Source organism: Gymnoscopelus microlampas (genome assembly GCF_963454915.1).
Source record: "Gymnoscopelus microlampas genome assembly, chromosome: 8".
Taxonomy (NCBI): domain Eukaryota; kingdom Metazoa; phylum Chordata; class Actinopteri; order Myctophiformes; family Myctophidae; genus Gymnoscopelus; species Gymnoscopelus microlampas.
In genome coordinates this window covers 18,261,427-18,281,426 of record NC_139945.1, presented here as the reverse complement: position 1 = coordinate 18,281,426, position 20,000 = coordinate 18,261,427, and the positions used below count along the sequence as shown (strand labels likewise).

Below are 20,000 nucleotides of genomic sequence, written 5' to 3'. Positions count from 1 at the left end.
CCACCTCACCCAATCATGGGAGCTATTTATACCCTGTCAGAACTACCCAGAAACACCTAAGCTCGCTTCTCGTACCTCGTACCTGCAAGCACGAACCTGCGGAAAAAAGTGATTATTTTTTTTTCTTGATATTGATATTTAGCTGCAGCTGACAGATTTGTTATCTCCATTAGAGGTGAAACGTTCTTTCAGTTTCGATTTAGGGAGGATCTTTCCAGTGTTTGTATACTGCTTGTAGTATGTATGCCACAGAAATGTTAACTTTTTCATGATTTATCATTAGGCTTTTCAGTGAAAAGATCAAATAAAAACATATTCCCAATGCCGCCATAAAATAGGATGATACAGAAGTATAACAAAACAGAAACAACAGCAAAAAAACTATCAGAAAGTCTATAAACATGTTTGTATTTGCACATTTCAGAAACTTTCACATAGTGTCATATATCAGAAATATTTTCTGTTTTGTTCTTTGAAAGGCCTACAGCTGTCCAGTTAACATCCCAGGGCCCTATACTTGGACCCCTCCTTTTTTCCTTCTACACCAATATCTCTTTGCCGAAAATGGCGGGTGTCACAACGGGAGCTCAGGATGGCGGGAGCTCACAACGTGTCACAACGCGACAGGTTGAGGGCTTGTAGATCGCCTATTTTCACTGAATGTTCCACTAAAATGATATGGCTAGAATAGAGAGTTCATGTTGTTAAAGGAACTACACCATGAATTTAAACTTTTCCTTCTTTTTTGTGTGTTTTTGGTCTCCCCTACCTCTCTTCTAACCCAAAAAATACCCCAGTTTGAACACTCAGGCTTTCACAGCATATCTGGGGTTTTCTGTAAATTGGTCTCAAAACAGGCCAAACTGATTTATCCCCGAAAGTGACGTCACTAGCGGTACAATCCCTCCCGTTTTTCAGTTCCAACTTAGGGGGGGGAGAAAATATATATATATATATATATATTTTTTTTTTTTCTTTAAAAAAAAAAACTTTTCCCACTCCCAGAACCAGGAGATAACATGCATACAAACTGGTTCAATAGCACCACGTGCAAATCAGGACAATGTGGTATTGCAGGTGAAAGTGCTTTATAATCCAGAGAGAAGTTAGTTGGAATGAGTATATCTGAGGCTTGATTTAGGCTAAAACCTTTTGAAAAACGTTTGAGGGACATAAGCAATATGATATTAAATATTAAATATATATTTTTTAATTCATGGTGTAGATCCTTTAACAGTTGATTTGTGTGCATTTGTTGAACATTTTCTTTTCCTACCAGAGAGACATGCATGGATATAAGTTTTCCTCAGGAGTTGATACATGATTGAGCAGGGAGCTAAAAATATGGAATAAAGTGAGTGAACATCCTGGTAAATGAGGCCCTTGGGGCAACGAGGAGAAGATGAGGAACGAAGATGAAACGATAGCCATCATGCACTGACGCGTAATGAGTTACAATCATCTGGGTCACACAATCTCCCCTTTCTTTCCTTTTTTTAATTTTTCTTTTTCTCTCTCACTCCCACACACTAACAAAGGTTATGTCTTTCTCTCTCTCTCTCTCTCTCTCTCTCTCTCTGTCTCTCTGTCTCTGTCTCTGTCACGTTCCCTCTGTATTTTAATTAACAACGTTTCTCCCCTGTGGCTGTTGTAACTGTAGTAACGGTATTACCCTGGAGCTGCAGAGTGTGAACGCACGTGTGTGTGTGTGTGTGTGAACGCACGTGTGTGTGTGTGTGTGTGTGTGTGTGTGTGTGTGTGTGTGTGTGTGTGTGTGTGTGTGTGTGTGTGTGTGTGTACTCATTATTCTTTACTCATTATAGGGCGGTGGTAGTTTATCTGTTGTATATATATATATATATATATATATATATATATATATATATATATATATATATATATATATATATATATATATATATACATATATATATATATATATATATATACATATATATATATATATATATACATATATATATATATATATATACATATATATATATATATATATATATATATATATATATATATATACAACTATGTTATCTCCTGGTTCTGGGAGTGGGAAAAGTTATATATATATGGGTGAAGATAAACGTTTTGGCTTTTATTGATAGGATAGTAGTCCGTCAGGAAATGGAGAGTGACATGCAGCACAGGCCGTCAGGATCGGGACTCGAACACACAACGTGCTGTCAGGCTTTTGATGATTCAGTTGATTCGTTGATATATAAGAACTTGCTTCTCGATTATCCAATTAGCCTACATGAGCAATATTAAGTCGGTTATTGGTTCTAAATGTCGGTTTCGGTTAATTGCTCAGCCCTAACCCATGATCGAATCACCTCTTCACCAAGAACAGCTCTACTGTACTGCATGTCCAGTATGTGTGTTTGCTCTGTACTGAACGTGGTAGTTTATCTGTTTGTTCTGTACTAGTCTGGGAGGGTTAGCGTCGGAGCTTGGACAGCAGGGGCGCGGCCACTGCGTTGTGATTCAAATCAACAGCCAATGAAGAAAAGGGGGCGGGATCCACATGCAGTGGGTGATGCATCTAAATAGGATCGACGGGAAGCAATTTCCCCTTGAGAAATTTCGGCCGCCATTGTTGTGTACTGCTGTTTGCCTCTCGTCGGACTTTTTAGACGAGTTGCACAGCTCTCAGACCGGTAAGAGGCGAGTCCGCTCAGATTCAGAGCGTGACGTACATCCCGCCCACAAATACCAGGGCTGTGGCCCAGAAGTTCCTCGCCAGAGCTGGCGAAAACTTCTGGGAACTCAGATTAGTTCTGTACTGAACGTGGTAGTTTATCTGTTTGTTCTGTACTGAACGTGGTAGTTTATCTGTTTGTTCTGTACTGAACGTGGTAGTTTATCTGTTTGTTCTGTACTGAACGTGGTAGTTTATCTGTTTGTTCTGTACTGAACGTGGTAGTTTATCTGTTTGTTCTGTACTGAACGTGGTAGTTTATCTGTTTGTTCTGTACTGAACGTGGTAGTTTATCTGTTTGTTCTGTACTGAATGTGGTAGTTTATCTGTTTGTTCTGTACTGAATGTGGTAGTTTATCTGTTTGTTCTGTACTGAACGTGGTAGTTTATCTGTTTGTTCTGTACTGAATGTGGTAGTTTATCTGTTTGTTCTGTACTGAACGTGGTAGTTTATCTGTTTGTTATGTACTGAACGTGGTAGTTTATCTCTTTGTTCTGTACCGAACGTGGTAGTTTATCTCTTTGTTCTGTACCGAACGTGGTAGTTTATCTGTTTGTTCTGTACCGAACGTGATAGTTTATCTGTTTGTTCTGTACTGAACGTGGTAGTTTATCTCTTTGTTCTGTACTGAACGTGGTAGTTTATCTCTTTGTTCTGTACCGAACGTGGTAGTTTATCTGTTTGTTCTGTACTGAACGTGGTAGTTTATCTGTTTGTTCTGTACTGAACGTGGTAGTTTATCTGTTTGTTCTGTACTGAACGTGGTAGTTTATATGTTTGTTCTGTACTGAACGTGGTAGTTTATCTGTTTGTTATGTACTGAACGTGGTAGTTTATCTGTTTGTTATGTACTGAACGTGGTAGTTTATCTCTTTGTTCTGTACCGAACGTGGTAGTTTATCTCTTTGTTCTGTACCGAACGTGGTAGTTTATCTGTTTGTTCTGTACCGAACGTGATAGTTTATCTGTTTGTTCTGTACTGAACGTGGTAGTTTATCTCTTTGTTCTGTACTGAACGTGGTAGTTTATCTCTTTGTTCTGTACCGAACGTGGTAGTTTATCTGTTTGTTCTGTACTGAACGTGGTAGTTTATCTGTTTGTTCTGTACTGAACGTGGTAGTTTATCTGTTTGTTCTGTACTGAACGTGGTAGTTTATATGTTTGTTCTGTACTGAACGTGGTAGTTTATATGTTTGTTCTGTACTGAACGTGGTAGTTTATATGTTTGTTCTGTACTGAACGTGGTAGTTTATCTGTTTGTTCTGTACTGAACGTGGTAGTTTATATGTTTGTTCTGTACTGAACGTGGTAGTTTATATGTTTGTTCTGTACTGAACGTGGTAGTTTATCTGTTTGTTCTGTACCGAACGTGGTAGTTTATCTGTTTGTTATGTACTGAACGTGGTAGTTTATCTGTTTGTTCTGTACTGAACGTGGTAGTTTATCTGTTTGTTCTGTACTGAACGTGGTAGTTTATCTGTTTGTTCTGTACTGAACGTGGTAGTTTATCTCTTTGTTCTGTACTGAACGTGGTAGTTTATCTGTTTGTTCTGTACTGAACGTGGTAGTTTATCTGTTTGTTCTGTACCGAACGTGGTAGTTTATCTGTTTGTTCTGTACCGAACGTGGTAGTTTATCTCTTTGTTCTGTACCGAACGTGGTAGTTTATCTCTTTGTTCTGTACCGAACGTGGTAGTTTATCTGTTTGTTCTGTACCGAACGTGGTAGTTTATCTGTTTGTTCTGTACCGAACGTGGTAGTTTATCTGTTTGTTCTGTACCGAACGTGGTAGTTTATCTCTTTGTTCTGTACCGAACGTGGTAGTTTATCTGTTTGTTCTGTACCGAACGTGGTAGTTTATCTCTTTGTTCTGTACTGAATGTGGTAGTTTATCTGTTTGTTATGTACCGAACGTGGTAGTTTATCTGTTTGTTCTGTACTGAACGTGGTAGTTTATCTGTTTGTTATGTACCGAACGTGGTAGTTTATCTGTTTGTTATGTACCGAACGTGGTAGTTTATCTGTTTGTTATGTACCGAACGTGGTAGTTTATCTGTTTGTTCTGTACTGAACGTGGTAGTTTATCTGTTTGTTATGTACCGAACGTGGTAGTTTATCTGTTTGTTCTGTACTGAACGTGGTAGTTTATCTGTTTGTTCTGTACTGAACGTGGTAGTTTATCTGTTTGTTATGTACTGAACGTGGTAGTTTATCTGTTTGTTCTGTACTGAACGTGGTAGTTTATACGTTTGTTCTGTACTGAACGTGGTAGTTTATCTGTTTGTTCTGTACTGAACGTGGTAGTTTATCTGTTTGTTCTGTACTGAACGTGGTAGTTTATCTGTTTGTTCTGTACTGAACGTGGTAGTTTATCTGTTTGTTCTGTACTGAACGTGGTAGTTTATATGTTTGTTCTGTACTGAACGTGGTAGTTTATCTGTTTGTTCTGTACTGAACGTGGTAGTTTATACGTTTGTTCTGTACTGAACGTGGTAGTTTATACGTTTGTTATGTACTGAACGTGGTAGTTTATCTGTTTGTTCTGTACTGAACGTGGTAGTTTATACGTTTGTTATGTACTGAACGTGGTAGTTTATCTGTTTGTTCTGTACTGAACGTGGTAGTTTAAACGTTTGTTATGTACTGAACGTGGTAGTTTATCTCTTTGTTCTGTACTGAACGTGGTAGTTTATCTGTTTGTTCTGTACTGAACGTGGTAGTTTATCTGTTTGTTCTGTACTGAACGTGGTAGTTTATATGTTTGTTCTGTACTGAACGTGGTAGTTTATCTGTTTGTTATGTACTGAACGTGGTAGTTTATCTCTTTGTTCTGTACTGAACGTGGTAGTTTATCTGTTTGTTCTGTACTGAACGTGGTAGTTTATCTGTTTGTTCTGTACTGAACGTGGTAGTTTATCTGTGTGTTCTGTACTGAACGTGGTAGTTTATATGTGTGTTCTGTACTGAACGTGGTAGTTTATCTGTTTGTTCTGTACTGAACGTGGTAGTTTATCTGTTTGTTATGTACTGAACGTGGTAGTTTATCTGTTTGTTATGTACTGAATGTGGTAGTTTATATGTGTGTTCTGTACTGAACGTGGTAGTTTATCTGTTTGTTATGTACTGAACGTGGTAGTTTATCTGTTTGTTATGTACTGAATGTGGTAGTTTATATGTGTGTTCTGTACTGAACGTGGTAGTTTATATGTGTGTTCTGTACTGAACGTGGTAGTTTATCTGTTTGTTCTGTACTGAACGTGGTAGTTTATCTGTTTGTTCTGTACTGAACGTGGTAGTTTATCTGTTTGTTCTGTACTGAACGTGGTAGTTTATCTGTTTGTTATGTACTGAACGTGGTAGTTTATCTGTTTGTTCTGTACTGAACGTGGTAGTTTATCTGTTTGTTATGTACTGAACGTGGTAGTTTATCTGTTTGTTATGTACTGAACGTGGTAGTTTATCTGTTTGTTCTGTACTGAACGTGGTAGTTTATCTGTTTGTTATGTACTGAACGTGGTAGTTTATCTGTTTGTTCTGTACTGAACGTGGTAGTTTATATGTGTGTTCTGTACTGAACGTGGTAGTTTATCTGTTTGTTCTGTACTGAACGTGGTAGTTTATATGTGTGTTCTGTACTGAACGTGGTAGTTTATCTGTTTGTTATGTACTGAACGTGGTAGTTTATCTGTTTGTTATGTACTGAATGTGGTAGTTTATATGTTTGTTCTGTACTGAACGTGGTAGTTTATATGTTTGTTCTGTACTGAACGTGGTAGTTTATCTGTTTGTTATGTACTGAACGTGGTAGTTTATCTGTTTGTTATGTACTGAACGTGGTAGTTTATCTGTTTGTTATGTACTGAATGTGGTAGTTTATATGTTTGTTCTGTACTGAACGTGGTAGTTTATCTGTTTGTTATGTACTGAACGTGGTAGTTTATCTCTTTGTTCTGTACTGAACGTGGTAGTTTATCTGTTTGTTCTGTACTGAACGTGGTAGTTTATCTGTTTGTTCTGTACTGAACGTGGTAGTTTATCTGTGTGTTCTGTACTGAACGTGGTAGTTTATATGTGTGTTCTGTACTGAACGTGGTAGTTTATCTGTTTGTTCTGTACTGAACGTGGTAGTTTATCTGTTTGTTATGTACTGAACGTGGTAGTTTATCTGTTTGTTATGTACTGAATGTGGTAGTTTATATGTGTGTTCTGTACTGAACGTGGTAGTTTATCTGTTTGTTATGTACTGAACGTGGTAGTTTATCTGTTTGTTATGTACTGAATGTGGTAGTTTATATGTGTGTTCTGTACTGAACGTGGTAGTTTATATGTGTGTTCTGTACTGAACGTGGTAGTTTATCTGTTTGTTCTGTACTGAACGTGGTAGTTTATCTGTTTGTTCTGTACTGAACGTGGTAGTTTATCTGTTTGTTCTGTACTGAACGTGGTAGTTTATCTGTTTGTTATGTACTGAACGTGGTAGTTTATCTGTTTGTTCTGTACTGAACGTGGTAGTTTATCTGTTTGTTATGTACTGAACGTGGTAGTTTATCTGTTTGTTATGTACTGAACGTGGTAGTTTATCTGTTTGTTCTGTACTGAACGTGGTAGTTTATCTGTTTGTTATGTACTGAACGTGGTAGTTTATCTGTTTGTTCTGTACTGAACGTGGTAGTTTATATGTGTGTTCTGTACTGAACGTGGTAGTTTATCTGTTTGTTCTGTACTGAACGTGGTAGTTTATATGTGTGTTCTGTACTGAACGTGGTAGTTTATCTGTTTGTTATGTACTGAACGTGGTAGTTTATCTGTTTGTTATGTACTGAATGTGGTAGTTTATATGTTTGTTCTGTACTGAACGTGGTAGTTTATATGTGTGTTATGTACTGAACGTGGTAGTTTATATGTTTGTTCTGTACTGAACGTGGTAGTTTATATGTTTGTTCTGTACTGAACGTGGTAGTTTATCTGTTTGTTCTGTACTGAACGTGGTAGTTTATCTGTTTGTTCTGTACTGAACGTGGTAGTTTATATGTTTGTTCTGTACTGAACGTGGTAGTTTATCTGTTTGTTCTGTACTGAACGTGGTAGTTTATATGTTTGTTCTGTACTGAACGTGGTAGTTTATCTGTTTGTTCTGTACTGAACGTGGTAGTTTATCTGTTTGTTCTGTACTGAACGTGGTAGTTTATCTGTTTGTTCTGTACTGAACGTGGTAGTTTATACGTTTGTTCTGTACTGAACGTGGTAGTTTATCTGTTTGTTCTGTACTGAACGTGGTAGTTTATATGTTTGTTCTGTACTGAACGTGGTAGTTTATCTGTTTGTTCTGTACTGAACGTGGTAGTTTATCTGTTTGTTCTGTACTGAACGTGGTAGTTTATCTGTTTGTTCTGTACTGAACGTGGTAGTTTATACGTTTGTTCTGTACTGAACGTGGTAGTTTATACGTTTGTTCTGTACTGAACGTGGTAGTTTATCTGTTTGTTCTGTACTGAACGTGGTAGTTTATCTGTTTGTTCTGTACTGAACGTGGTAGTTTATCTGTTTGTTCTGTACTGAACGTGGTAGTTTATCTGTTTGTTCTGTACTGAACGTGGTAGTTTATCTGTTTGTTATGTACTGAATGTGGTAGTTTATATGTTTGTTCTGTACTGAACGTGGTAGTTTATATGTTTGTTCTGTACTGAACGTGGTAGTTTATATGTTTGTTCTGTACTGAACGTGGTAGTTTATCTGTTTGTTATGTACTGAATGTGGTAGTTTATATGTTTGTTCTGTACTGAACGTGGTAGTTTATATGTTTGTTATGTACTGAACGTGGTAGTTTATCTGTTTGTTATGTACTGAACGTGGTAGTTTATATGTGTGTTCTGTACTGAACGTGGTAGTTTATCTGTTTGTTCTGTACTGAACGTGGTAGTTTATCTGTTTGTTCTGTACTGAACGTGGTAGTTTATCTGTTTGTTCTGTACTGAACGTGGTAGTTTATACGTTTGTTCTGTACCGAACGTGGTAGTTTATACGTTTGTTCTGTACTGAACGTGGTAGTTTATCTGTTTGTTCTGTACTGAACGTGGTAGTTTAAACGTTTGTTCTGTACTGAACGTGGTAGTTTATCTGTTTGTTCTGTACTGAACGTGGTAGTTTATCTGTTTGTTCTGTACTGAACGTGGTAGTTTATCTGTTTGTTCTGTACTGAACGTGGTAGTTTATCTGTTTGTTCTGTACTGAACGTGGTAGTTTATCTGTTTGTTCTGTACTGAACGTGGTAGTTTATCTGTTTGTTCTGTACTGAACGTGGTAGTTTATCTGTTTGTTCTGTACTGAACGTGGTAGTTTATCTGTTTGTTCTGTACTGAACGTGGTAGTTTATCTGTTTGTTCTGTACTGAACGTGGTAGTTTATCTGTTTGTTATGTACTGAACGTGGTAGTTTATCTGTTTGTTATGTACTGAACGTGGTAGTTTATCTGTTTGTTCTGTACTGAATGTGGTAGTTTATATGTTTGTTCTGTACTGAACGTGGTAGTTTATCTGTTTGTTATGTACTGAATGTGGTAGTTTATCTGTTTGTTCTGTACTGAACGTGGTAGTTTATCTGTTTGTTCTGTACTGAACGTGGTAGTTTATATGTTTGTTCTGTACTGAACGTGGTAGTTTATCTGTTTGTTCTGTACTGAACGTGGTAGTTTATATGTTTGTTATGTACTGAACGTGGTAGTTTATATGTTTGTTCTGTACTGAACGTGGTAGTTTATATGTTTGTTCTGTACTGAACGTGGTAGTTTATATGTTTGTTATGTACTGAACGTGGTAGTTTATATGTTTGTTCTGTACTGAACGTGGTAGTTTATATGTTTGTTATGTACTGAACGTGGTAGTTTATATGTTTGTTCTGTACTGAACGTGGTAGTTTATATGTTTGTTATGTACTGAACGTGGTAGTTTATATGTGTGTTCTGTACTGAACGTGGTAGTTTATACGTTTGTTCTGTACTGAACGTGGTAGTTTATATGTGTGTTCTGTACTGAACGTGGTAGTTTATCTCTTTGTTCTGTACTGAACGTGGTAGTTTATCTGTTTGTTCTGTACTGAACGTGGTAGTTTATACGTTTGTTCTGTACTGAACGTGGTAGTTTATCTGTTTGTTATGTACTGAACGTGGTAGTTTATATGTTTGTTATGTACTGAACGTGGTAGTTTATATGTTTGTTCTGTACTGAACGTGGTAGTTTATCTGTTTGTTCTGTACTGAATGTGGTAGTTTATCTGTTTGTTCTGTACTGAACGTGGTAGTTTATCTGTTTGTTCTGTACTGAACGTGGTAGTTTATCTGTTTGTTCTGTACTGAACGTGGTAGTTTATCTGTTTGTTATGTACTGAACGTGGTAGTTTATATGTTTGTTCTGTACTGAACGTGGTCGTTTATATGTTTGTTCTGTACTGAACGTGGTAGTTTATACGTTTGTTCTGTACTGAACGTGGTAGTTTATACGTTTGTTCTGTACTGAACGTGGTAGTTTATCTCTGTTCTGTACTGAACGTGGTAGTTTATCTGTTTGTTATGTACTGAACGTGGTAGTTTATCTGTTTGTTCTGTACTGAACGTGGTAGTTTATCTCTGTTCTGTACTGAACGTGGTAGTTTATCTGTTTGTTCTGTACTGAACGTGGTAGTTTATCTGTTTGTTCTGTACTGAACGTGGTAGTTTATATGTTTGTTCTGTACTGAACGTGGTAGTTTATCTGTTTGTTCTGTACTGAACGTGGTAGTTTATCTGTTTGTTCTGTACTGAACGTGGTAGTTTATATGTTTGTTCTGTACTGAACGTGGTAGTTTATCTGTTTGTTCTGTACTGAACGTGGTAGTTTATATGTTTGTTCTGTACTGAACGTGGTAGTTTATACGTTTGTTCTGTACTGAACGTGGTAGTTTATATGTTTGTTCTGTACTGAACGTGGTAGTTTATCTGTTTGTTCTGTACTGAACGTGGTAGTTTATCTGTTTGTTATGTACTGAACGTGGTAGTTTATACGTTTGTTCTGTACTGAACGTGGTAGTTTATATGTTTGTTCTGGTCTGATGTTTTCATCTATCATTGAGCTCAGTTTCTCAGTGTCTTGATTGTCTCTTTGGACCATGCTCTCTCTTCAACACACATGTTCATGCTTTTCTCTTCCAGGTGTGTATTGGTGGTGTGCACAATACAATACAGTACTGTATACATACAGTATAACACAGTTATGTGTTTGTCCACTGAAATGTTTCTTTGAATTGTGGGTTTCAATTTCTTTGAATTGCAGATTGATGCTCAAGTCGACCATACCAACCCTGACAAAAAAAGGATAATACATGTTTTTGAATAGCAGATGTACAAGCTTGTACATCTGCTATTTTTGAACATTTTTGAAAAATCTTGAAAGTGTTTGAAACGTTTAGTTTAGAAGGTATTTGCAGAATCTGCCTCAGGTCTCAATGGGTTAATGTCTGTGTGTCCTATAGTGTCGGATGGTGTGTAAGGACGTGTCGGCGGAGTCCATGTATGACGTTCTGCATGACACGGAGTACAGGCGCAAATGGGACGCCAACGTCATCGAGACCTTCGACATCGGAAAGCTCACCGTCAACGCAGATGTGGGCTACTACTCATGTATGTGACGCACACGCACACGCACACGCACACACACACACACACACACACACACACACACACGCTTGTATTACTATACTCGTGAGGACATCAAAATTAAAGGACAGCATCGAAAATAGCCGAAAATAGATTGGTTATTTTCTCAGATGGTTATTTTCCCGTGCGTGACACCGGCACACAACTAAGTATAAACTAGGCATAAATACAACCCTAACCCCTAAACCTAGCCTCTAAATGCCTATTCCTAACCCTAACCCCGACCTTTTTAACCATAAAAACAGCACACACACACACACACACACACACACACACACACACACACACACACACACACACACACACACACACACACACACACACACACACACACACACATGACTTAGCACTTAGCAGCGGTATCCTGAGATAACTCTAGCGGGATACAGTAGGTAAGAATGTATGGTATGTGTGTTGTGTGTTATCTGATGTTATGGATGTGTTCAGAGTCATCCATGTCAGATTATACAGACAGGCACATCTAAGATACACTTTGTACATTTTGCACATTTTGGAATGATTTTTGAAAGCTGCAAAGCCGATATACATGACATACATTTGGTGCATTTTCTGTAAACAGGGGCGTGCACAGACATTTTGAGGGGCAGGTGCTCTAGTAAATTATACTTTTTTTTGTTGACTTGGTCTGCTCTTTTTTCCCTCTACACCAAACCTCTTTGCCAAAAATAGCCGATCTACAAGCCCACAACGCCTCGCAGCGCGAGGCGTTGTGAGCTTGTAGATCTGCTATTTTTGGCTAGAGTTCTCCTCAGAAAAGGGATGCTAGGTTTCGAGTGGTTATGGTAAAAAGAAAAATTATATCACATAAAGATTTGGCGGACCCCCTGTAGTAACTCTGAGGACCCCCTAGGGGTCCCGGACCCCCTGTTGAAGACCCCTGCTGTAAACTGAAAAAAAAATAAAAAAAATAATATTTTTTTTCAAAAGGGCACTTCTGGTCAAGAGGGCAAAGGGCAGGTGCTCTAGCACCACCTAGAGTCTATCTGTGCACGTCCCTGTCTGTAAATAATGTAAAAGGTTATGATGTCACACAATCATGTTCATGTGCAGTGGTGGAAAAAGTACTCACATTTTCTACTTAAGTAAAAGTAACAATACTGCAATGTAGAAGTACTCTGTTACAAGTAAAAGGCCTGTGTTCAAAATGTTACTCGAGTAAAAGTACAAAAGTATTGGATTCAAAATATAAAGTACCTACCAAAAGTAAAAGTACTAAAATGTTTGAAAATAGCCGATCTACAAGCTCACAACGCGTCGCATCGCGACGCGTTGTGAGCTTGTAGATATGCTATTTTCAAATAGCATAGGTATAAAATAGGACTGAAGTGGTTAATGTATATTTTATAATATCATAATGTATATCTGAAAAGTAACTAGTAACTCTAAGTTTTCAAATAATAGTAGTGGAGTAAAAGTACAATGTTTGCCTCTGAGATGTAGTGGAGTAGAAGTAAAAGTACCGATAATTGGAAATACTCCAATAAAGTAAAAATTCCTCAAAAGTGTACTTAAGTACAGTACTTAAGTAAATGTACTTTTATTTTACACCACTGTTCGTGTGTGGAATTGTCTGGTTAGGGTGATTAAATAATCTCACACTGGTCACGGACAATCATTGAGAGACACACCTACAGGAGAGTGTGATTGTCTCACACCTGTGAACAGACGGGGGGAAGTAGATATAAGATCATGATGCTGTTATTTCTGTAAGACACTTTTGGGTGAAGGTCCAGAGATACCGAACCATCTGTGTTTGAATGAACTCGAAGCTGCTGAGCAAGAGCGGTGTTGTGCGGCATATTCCCCCATTCATGGTCATTTCAGACTGTCCAACGCACCTGCATCTGAGCTAAGTGGATGTGCAAATGTTTCCTTTGCAAAGATCATACAGACACAAATAAACCCACACACACATACACACACACACATTCTTCTATTGCTATACTTGTGGGGACGTCAAAAGCAATGTTTCATGACAAAGGCGGAACAGAAAGAAAAAAAGGTCTCTGCATATTTACACATAGCATATCAGTCCGGTACAGTATGTAGACATAAGGTGCTTGAGCACAACAGTTGGTGTATACTGCACACGATGCAGACATTAAGGTGCAACACGAATATCTTGCAGAGTATCTCAGCTTACCTAACCATTCAATGACCAACCCAACCGAAATCTTTTCATAATTGTACCCCTAATTGTAAAAAAAAGAAAAAATCTTTCTTAACCAAAGAACTCATGGATCAAAGTTCTCAGTCACCACCACTAATTTCAGCCATTTGGATTCCATAGAAGTCAGCATGTCTTCTATGGAAGCATGTCATGCACCGAAAATAGACTATCTACAAGCATTGCGACGTGTTGTAAGCTTGTAGATGTAGAGAGTCTATTTTCGGTTATTTGTTATTTTAAGATGAACCCTTTAAGACCTGAAGCCGATTCTACAAATGTCTTCTAAATCCCAACAGTTTTCTGAAAAAACGTATGTTTCTATGTCAGTGGTGCTCAAACCTTTTCATGTCAAGGACCCCCAAAATTATATGTATTTGGCCGCCGACCCCCATCTCAAAATATGTTGTTCCAGGGACCACCCAGAAGCACATAATTTAGTTACAAATGCTCGCTTTGGAAATATACATATTCAAAGATTTGCACACGTTTTCACGATTTTTCAAAAATAGCAACTCGGTGCCGCACTATGAGCTTGTATATCTGCTATTTTTGAAAAGCTAAAGTGTAAAATAATGCGTTTTTAGCTCAAATCTAAAAATGACACGGATGCGTCCCAGGTCTTAATGGGTTAAAGAGTATTTGAAGTGGTCAAACTAGCAATAGAATGCGTGTTCAATCTTCGAGAAAATACTAATGATCTCAGATATTTCATTAAAGCAAAGGTTAACCCTCTGGCGTCTGGCATTTGTTTTAAAATACAATATAACTTATCCTTTTTTTGTCAGGGTTGGTATGGTCGACTTGAGCATCAATCTGCAATATCTTCAACTGGTTAGCTGTATATGGCTATACCGAAACATCATATTCTACATATTGTTGTGCTAATTGTATATGTAACACAGCACTAGTGTGCATGGGTGGCTCCTTTTCACGCTGTTTCACAATTTGCATATTATGACTTGGACTTTTTTTTTTCAGTCGCAAGATTTTGATTTAGCTTTAATCCATGAGAAGTGATGGTTAGAGTGTTTTGTCCCTCTGTGTCACAGGGAAGTGCCCAAAGCCCCTTCGCAACCGTGATGTAATCACTCTGCGCTCCTGGCTGCAGATCGGGAAAGATTACATCATCATGAACTACTCTGTCAAACATGTCGTGAGTATGCGCCCACACACACACACACACACACACACACACACACACACACACACACACACACACACACACACACACACACACACACACACACACACACACACACACACACACACACACACACTGCTTAGCTCAACCGTGAACAGTGCATGTAAGGTACAGTGTGTGTGTGTGTGTGTGTGTGTGTGTGTGTGTGTGTGTGTGTGTGTGTGTGTTAAAAAAGTACATAGTCATACCATTATGAAATGAATGGCCCATATCCAATCACATTGGTTTAGTGGGCGAGCTACTTAACCTTTCACAGCACACTGTAAATGAACTCTGGAGGAGTTCCATTTGGTTCCATGTGTACTGTACTGTCTCACTCGTCTTAAACTAACACTGAGGACTTTACTGTGTACTCGTGTGCAGACCATGAAATAATCTTTAAATGTTTGAAATGTTTGAAGAAAGATTTTAGGCAGCGGGCCCAGTGGTGTGTGTGTGTGCCTGTGTGCATGCTCGCACGTGCGTACGTGCGTACGTGCGTGCAAGGAATAATAAGACCCAGTCATGTCTCAGCACCGTCTAAAAGTCTACCGTTACAAAACTAAAGCATCCAGGAATTGAAGGAGGCATTTTGGCCGCAATCCAATCTGAAACTCTACTCCCTTTCCTCCTGCCCTTGGCACCTTGTCCGGAGACAAGCGGCCCCCGCCAGCCAGCCAGCCAGGGGCGTACTGTACTGTATGTCGACGTGGAGTTCCCCTCCTACTCAACCTCCGGTTTATTTATCTGAACAAATGTACAGCTCCGAATGGCAGCCGACGCAAACGGGTGTAAATGATGGTGACAAGGAAAAAGGATGGGGGGGGAAATATTTCAGTTTGGAACGTGGCCCACAGTTCCAGGTTCCAGGTTGGATGCAGGCCCAGATTTTTTGCTAGATTTTGCCAATTAGAGGAAGCGGGTGAGAACCATCCTGTATAACAGGATGCATGATTCACTGCCTTTTCTTTTACCCTCTCTGTCTGTCTGTCTGTCTGTATGTCCCTCCCCCCCGTCTGTCTGTCTGTCTGTCTGTCTGTCTGTCTGTCTGTCTGTCTGTCTGTCTCTGTCTCTCTCTCTCTCTCTGTCTCTCTCTGTCTCTGTCTGTCTGTCTGTCTGTCTGTCTGTCTGTCTGTCTGTCTGTCTGTCTGTCTGTCTGTCTGTCTGTCTCTGTCTCTCTCTCTCTCTCTGTCTCTCTCTGTCTCTCTCTGTGTCTGTCTGTCTGTCTGTCTGTCTGTCTGTCTGTCTGTCTGTCTGTCTCTGTCTCTCTCTCTCTCTCTCTCTGTCTCTCTCTGTCTCTCTCTGTCTCTGTCTGTCTGTCTGTCTGTCCCTCCCCCCCGCCTGTCTGTCTGTCTGTCTGTCTGTCTGTCTGTCTGTCTGTCTGTCTGTCTCTTTCTCTCTCTCTCTCACTCCCCGTCCTCTCTCTTTTGCCCTCTCCCTCTCTACCTCTTTCCCTCTCTCTCTCTCTCTCTCTCTCTCTCTCTCTCTCTCTCTCTCTCTCTCTCTCTCTCTCTCTCTCTCTCTTTCTCTGTGTCAGCCTCACACACTGTGTCTTGTCTGTCCCTCCCCTCCGTATGTATCTGACCTTTTCTCTCCCTTCCATTTCCTTAACCACATGAAACCCTCTCTAATTGACTTAGTCAACTTCACCTGAGTTGGCTCTGTACTTGGACCGCTTTTTCCCGTCTACACTGAATGTCTTTGCCTAAAAGAAATTCAATCTACAAGCTCACAACGTGCTGGAAAATATGACGTTTTGTTATATTTTTTTCGTTGTTCTTTATCCCCCCAGAATATGGATGCTGGGGTTCAAGTGGTTAAAGAGAAACATAATCTCTCTCTCTCTCTCTCTCTCTCTCTCTCTCTCTCTGTCTCTCTCTCTCTCTAATTAAATGTTTACAGAAGGATAAGACTTCTCATGTGACTGTTAGCTGTTGACGGTCGGCCTTCCGCATTCCTACACACACACACACAGTGGTTAGGAAGGAGTTAGTGAGCCTGCTTACCCACGGCATGTGTTTGTGTCCTTTCAAAATGTCAGTGCGTCTGCGCGCCTGCTCGGTAATCATCAGTAGATTGAGTTGAAGAGCGGAGGCCGAGTAATGAATGACGACTCGGTTCTCCTTGGTTGTAAGTTACTGACAAGAGTAAACAACACACGCATGCCTGGATTCCAGTGGTGGAAAGTAACTAAGTACATTTACTTAACTACTGTACTTAAGTACAGTTTTGAGGTATTTGTTCTTTACTTGAGTATTTCCAATTTCCAATACTTTTACTTCTACTCCACTGTACATCTCAGAGGCAAATATTGCACTTTTACTCCACTACAAGTATTTGATGGCTTTAGTTACTAGTTACTTTTCAGATATAAATGATTATATTATAAAACATACAGTAACCACTTTAGCCCTATTTTATACCTAGGCTATTTGAAAATAGCAGATCTACAAGCTCACAACGCGTCGCGATGCGACGCGTTGTGAGCTTGTAGATCGGCTATTTTCAAATATTTAGTACTTTTACTTTTGGTACTTTAAGTACATTTTGATGCCAATACTTTTGTACTTTTACTCAAGTACATTTTTGATTCTGGACTTTTACTTGTAACAGAGTATTTTTATATTACAGTATTGGTACTTTTACTTAAGTAAAGAATTTGAGTACTTTTTCCACCACTGCTGGATTCTACTCCATCCGGTGCCTAAAATTGCCGACCTACAAGCTCACGACGCGTCACGTCGCGACAAGCTGTGAGCTTGTATGTCTGCTATTTTTGGCACAGGACACCGTCGTTACGACTAAATGTAAATCAGGCTTAAAGCAATACAAGGCAGGTCCAAAAATAATAATGATTTTTAGCAACCTCTGCTGGTCACTACCGTCATTGTAATTATTTAGCGCAGTCCCGCATTACCCAGAATTCCATTTGTTTTCACCGGAAGACGGAAGCGTTTCAAAAAACGGTCTTTTAATTGTTTTATATTATCTGCGGATCGTTTCTCTTAGCCAGTGGAGCATTAGTTACCGTGAGCTGTGTTTTCTTTTGCTGTTGTTTTTCCATCTTCAAATCCTATAATGTCTTAAAAACAGCGTGAGATTCCTTTTACTTATTAGCGCGGTAGTTCCTGGCCAAACAGGAAACCGGTGCGGTAGTTCCTGGCCAAACAGGAAACAGGTGCCGTAGTTCCTGGCCAAACAGGAAACCGGTGCATTTCCGTTTCCCGGCTGGATGACGTCATTTTCGCGGGAAGGACAGCCCGCCACCCTTTCAATATAATATTTTAATATAGTTTATAAAAGGCTTTCGGGGGTGAAATTCATGGAGTGGGTGTTGTGAAACATTTGCCACTCACAAAATATATACAATTTAACTTAATTTTTTTTGTAAAAGTTACCTAGTATAACTTTAATGATGGTAAAACAACGTTTTTTGTTGAATTCTGTCAACTCTGCGAAAGACTAAAAATCTCCAACTTTATGCTAAGGAGCTTTCTGGAAATGAGCTGATATTACTTTTGCCCACATGGAAAAAAATCCTGAGTGTTAATTTAACTGTAATAATTGACAGTTTTACACTTTCAGTTAAATGAACAGGATATTGCTGTGCGCACTGCACACACACACACACACACACACACACACACACACACACACACACACACACACACACACACACACACGCACACACACATACACACACATACACACACACACACTGCATTCAGCTCGATCTTTCGTGCTCCCAACGCCCTCTTTATGTTACGTCATACATGGCTGCTACTTGCAAAGAACTCGCTGACTCATGAATGCTAATTCAGTTTGTGCTTATGTATTTGTTATTCCAGTTTCCCTTCCTGGATTGAGAGCATCAGCAAAATTCCTAAAATATAACATGTAAAATGCAGACCTGGGCAAAGAATAAAGCCCTTTTCTGAAGAGGTCTGTCCCTGCTGATAAGGGCTTTGTAGTGCGTCTGTGACTACTTGAAACCTACAGTAGAGTCCCTACTCTGAGGCGAACATTGGCAAAAATGCAAATATAAAGGCTCACAATGCGCCGTAACCCGTTTTTCCGGCAAAGGTATTTGCTGTAGACGGAGAAGAGGAGGGGGCCTAGTACAGACCTATGGGGGACTCCGGTCGACATAATATATAGTGTTTAACCCATTAAGACCTGAAGCCGATTCTACAAATGTCTTCTAAATCCCAAAAGTATTCTGAAAAAAAAAAAAACGTATATTTCTATATCGGTGGTGCTCAAACTTTTTCATGTCAAGGACCCCCAAAATTATATGTATTTGGCCGCGGACCCCCATCTCAAAATATTTTGTTCCAGGGACCCCCCAGACGCAAAGATTTGAGTTAAAAATGTTCATTTAAAACAATATATATTCAAGGATTTGCACATATTTCCAAAATGTTTAAAAAATAGCAGATCTACAAGCTCGTAGCGTGGCACCGAGTGCCGCGCTACGAGCTTGTAGATCTGCTATTTCTGAATAGCCAAGGTGTAAAATAATGCTTTTTAGCTCAAATCAAAAAGTGACACATGCAGATGCGTTCCAGGTCTCAATGGGTTAAGTGGTTAAATTAGCATATTATTGAGATACATATATTGGCCTATATGGTGGCTTGTGATGGACATTTTTGCTACTGACAAACAAAGTGAGCGGTCAATAATATGAGCAGAAATACATAGACCTAGTCCTAAATGTATACCAGTGGACTCCTAATGTGCCATGGTGTCTACGCCAGTGTGCCACACACTTTAAAATTATAGTATTTCTGCATTGATTAACCCTTTAAGACCTGGAACTGTGTCATTTTTAGATTTGAGCTAAAAAGCATTATTTTACACTTTGGGCTATTCAAAAATAGCAGATATACAAGCTCATAGCGCGGCACCGAGTGCCGCGCTATTTTTGAAAATTCGTGAAAATGTGTGCAAATCTTTGAATATATATATTTTTAAAGCGAACATTTTTAACTCAAATCTTTGCTTCTGGGGGGGTCCCTGGAACAACATATTTTGATGGGGGTCCGCGGCCAAATACATATAGTTTTGGGGGTCCTTGACATGAAAAAGATTGAGCACCACTGATATAGAAACATACGTTTTTCAGAATACTGATGAGATTTAGGAGACATGTAGAATCGGCTTCAGGTCTCAATGGGTTAAATCACAGTCGTACCTATTCTGAAGAAAACCTGGAGACTGGCAAGTCAG

At 39.2% G+C, this 20,000-nt stretch overlaps 1 protein-coding gene across 2 annotated transcripts in view; it reads left to right on the top strand.

Annotated features, from left to right (window-relative positions):
* Positions 1-20,000, top strand: part of stard10 (StAR related lipid transfer domain containing 10) — a 53,120-nt gene that overhangs the window by 12,795 nt on the left and 20,325 nt on the right. For both annotated transcript variants that reach the window (XM_084064386.1, XM_084064387.1), the window contains exons 3-4: positions 11,217-11,364; positions 14,641-14,744. In XM_084064386.1, coding sequence (XP_083920512.1) covers positions 11,217-11,364; positions 14,641-14,744 — 252 coding nt within the window. The remainder of the gene's footprint in view (positions 1-11,216; positions 11,365-14,640; positions 14,745-20,000) is intronic.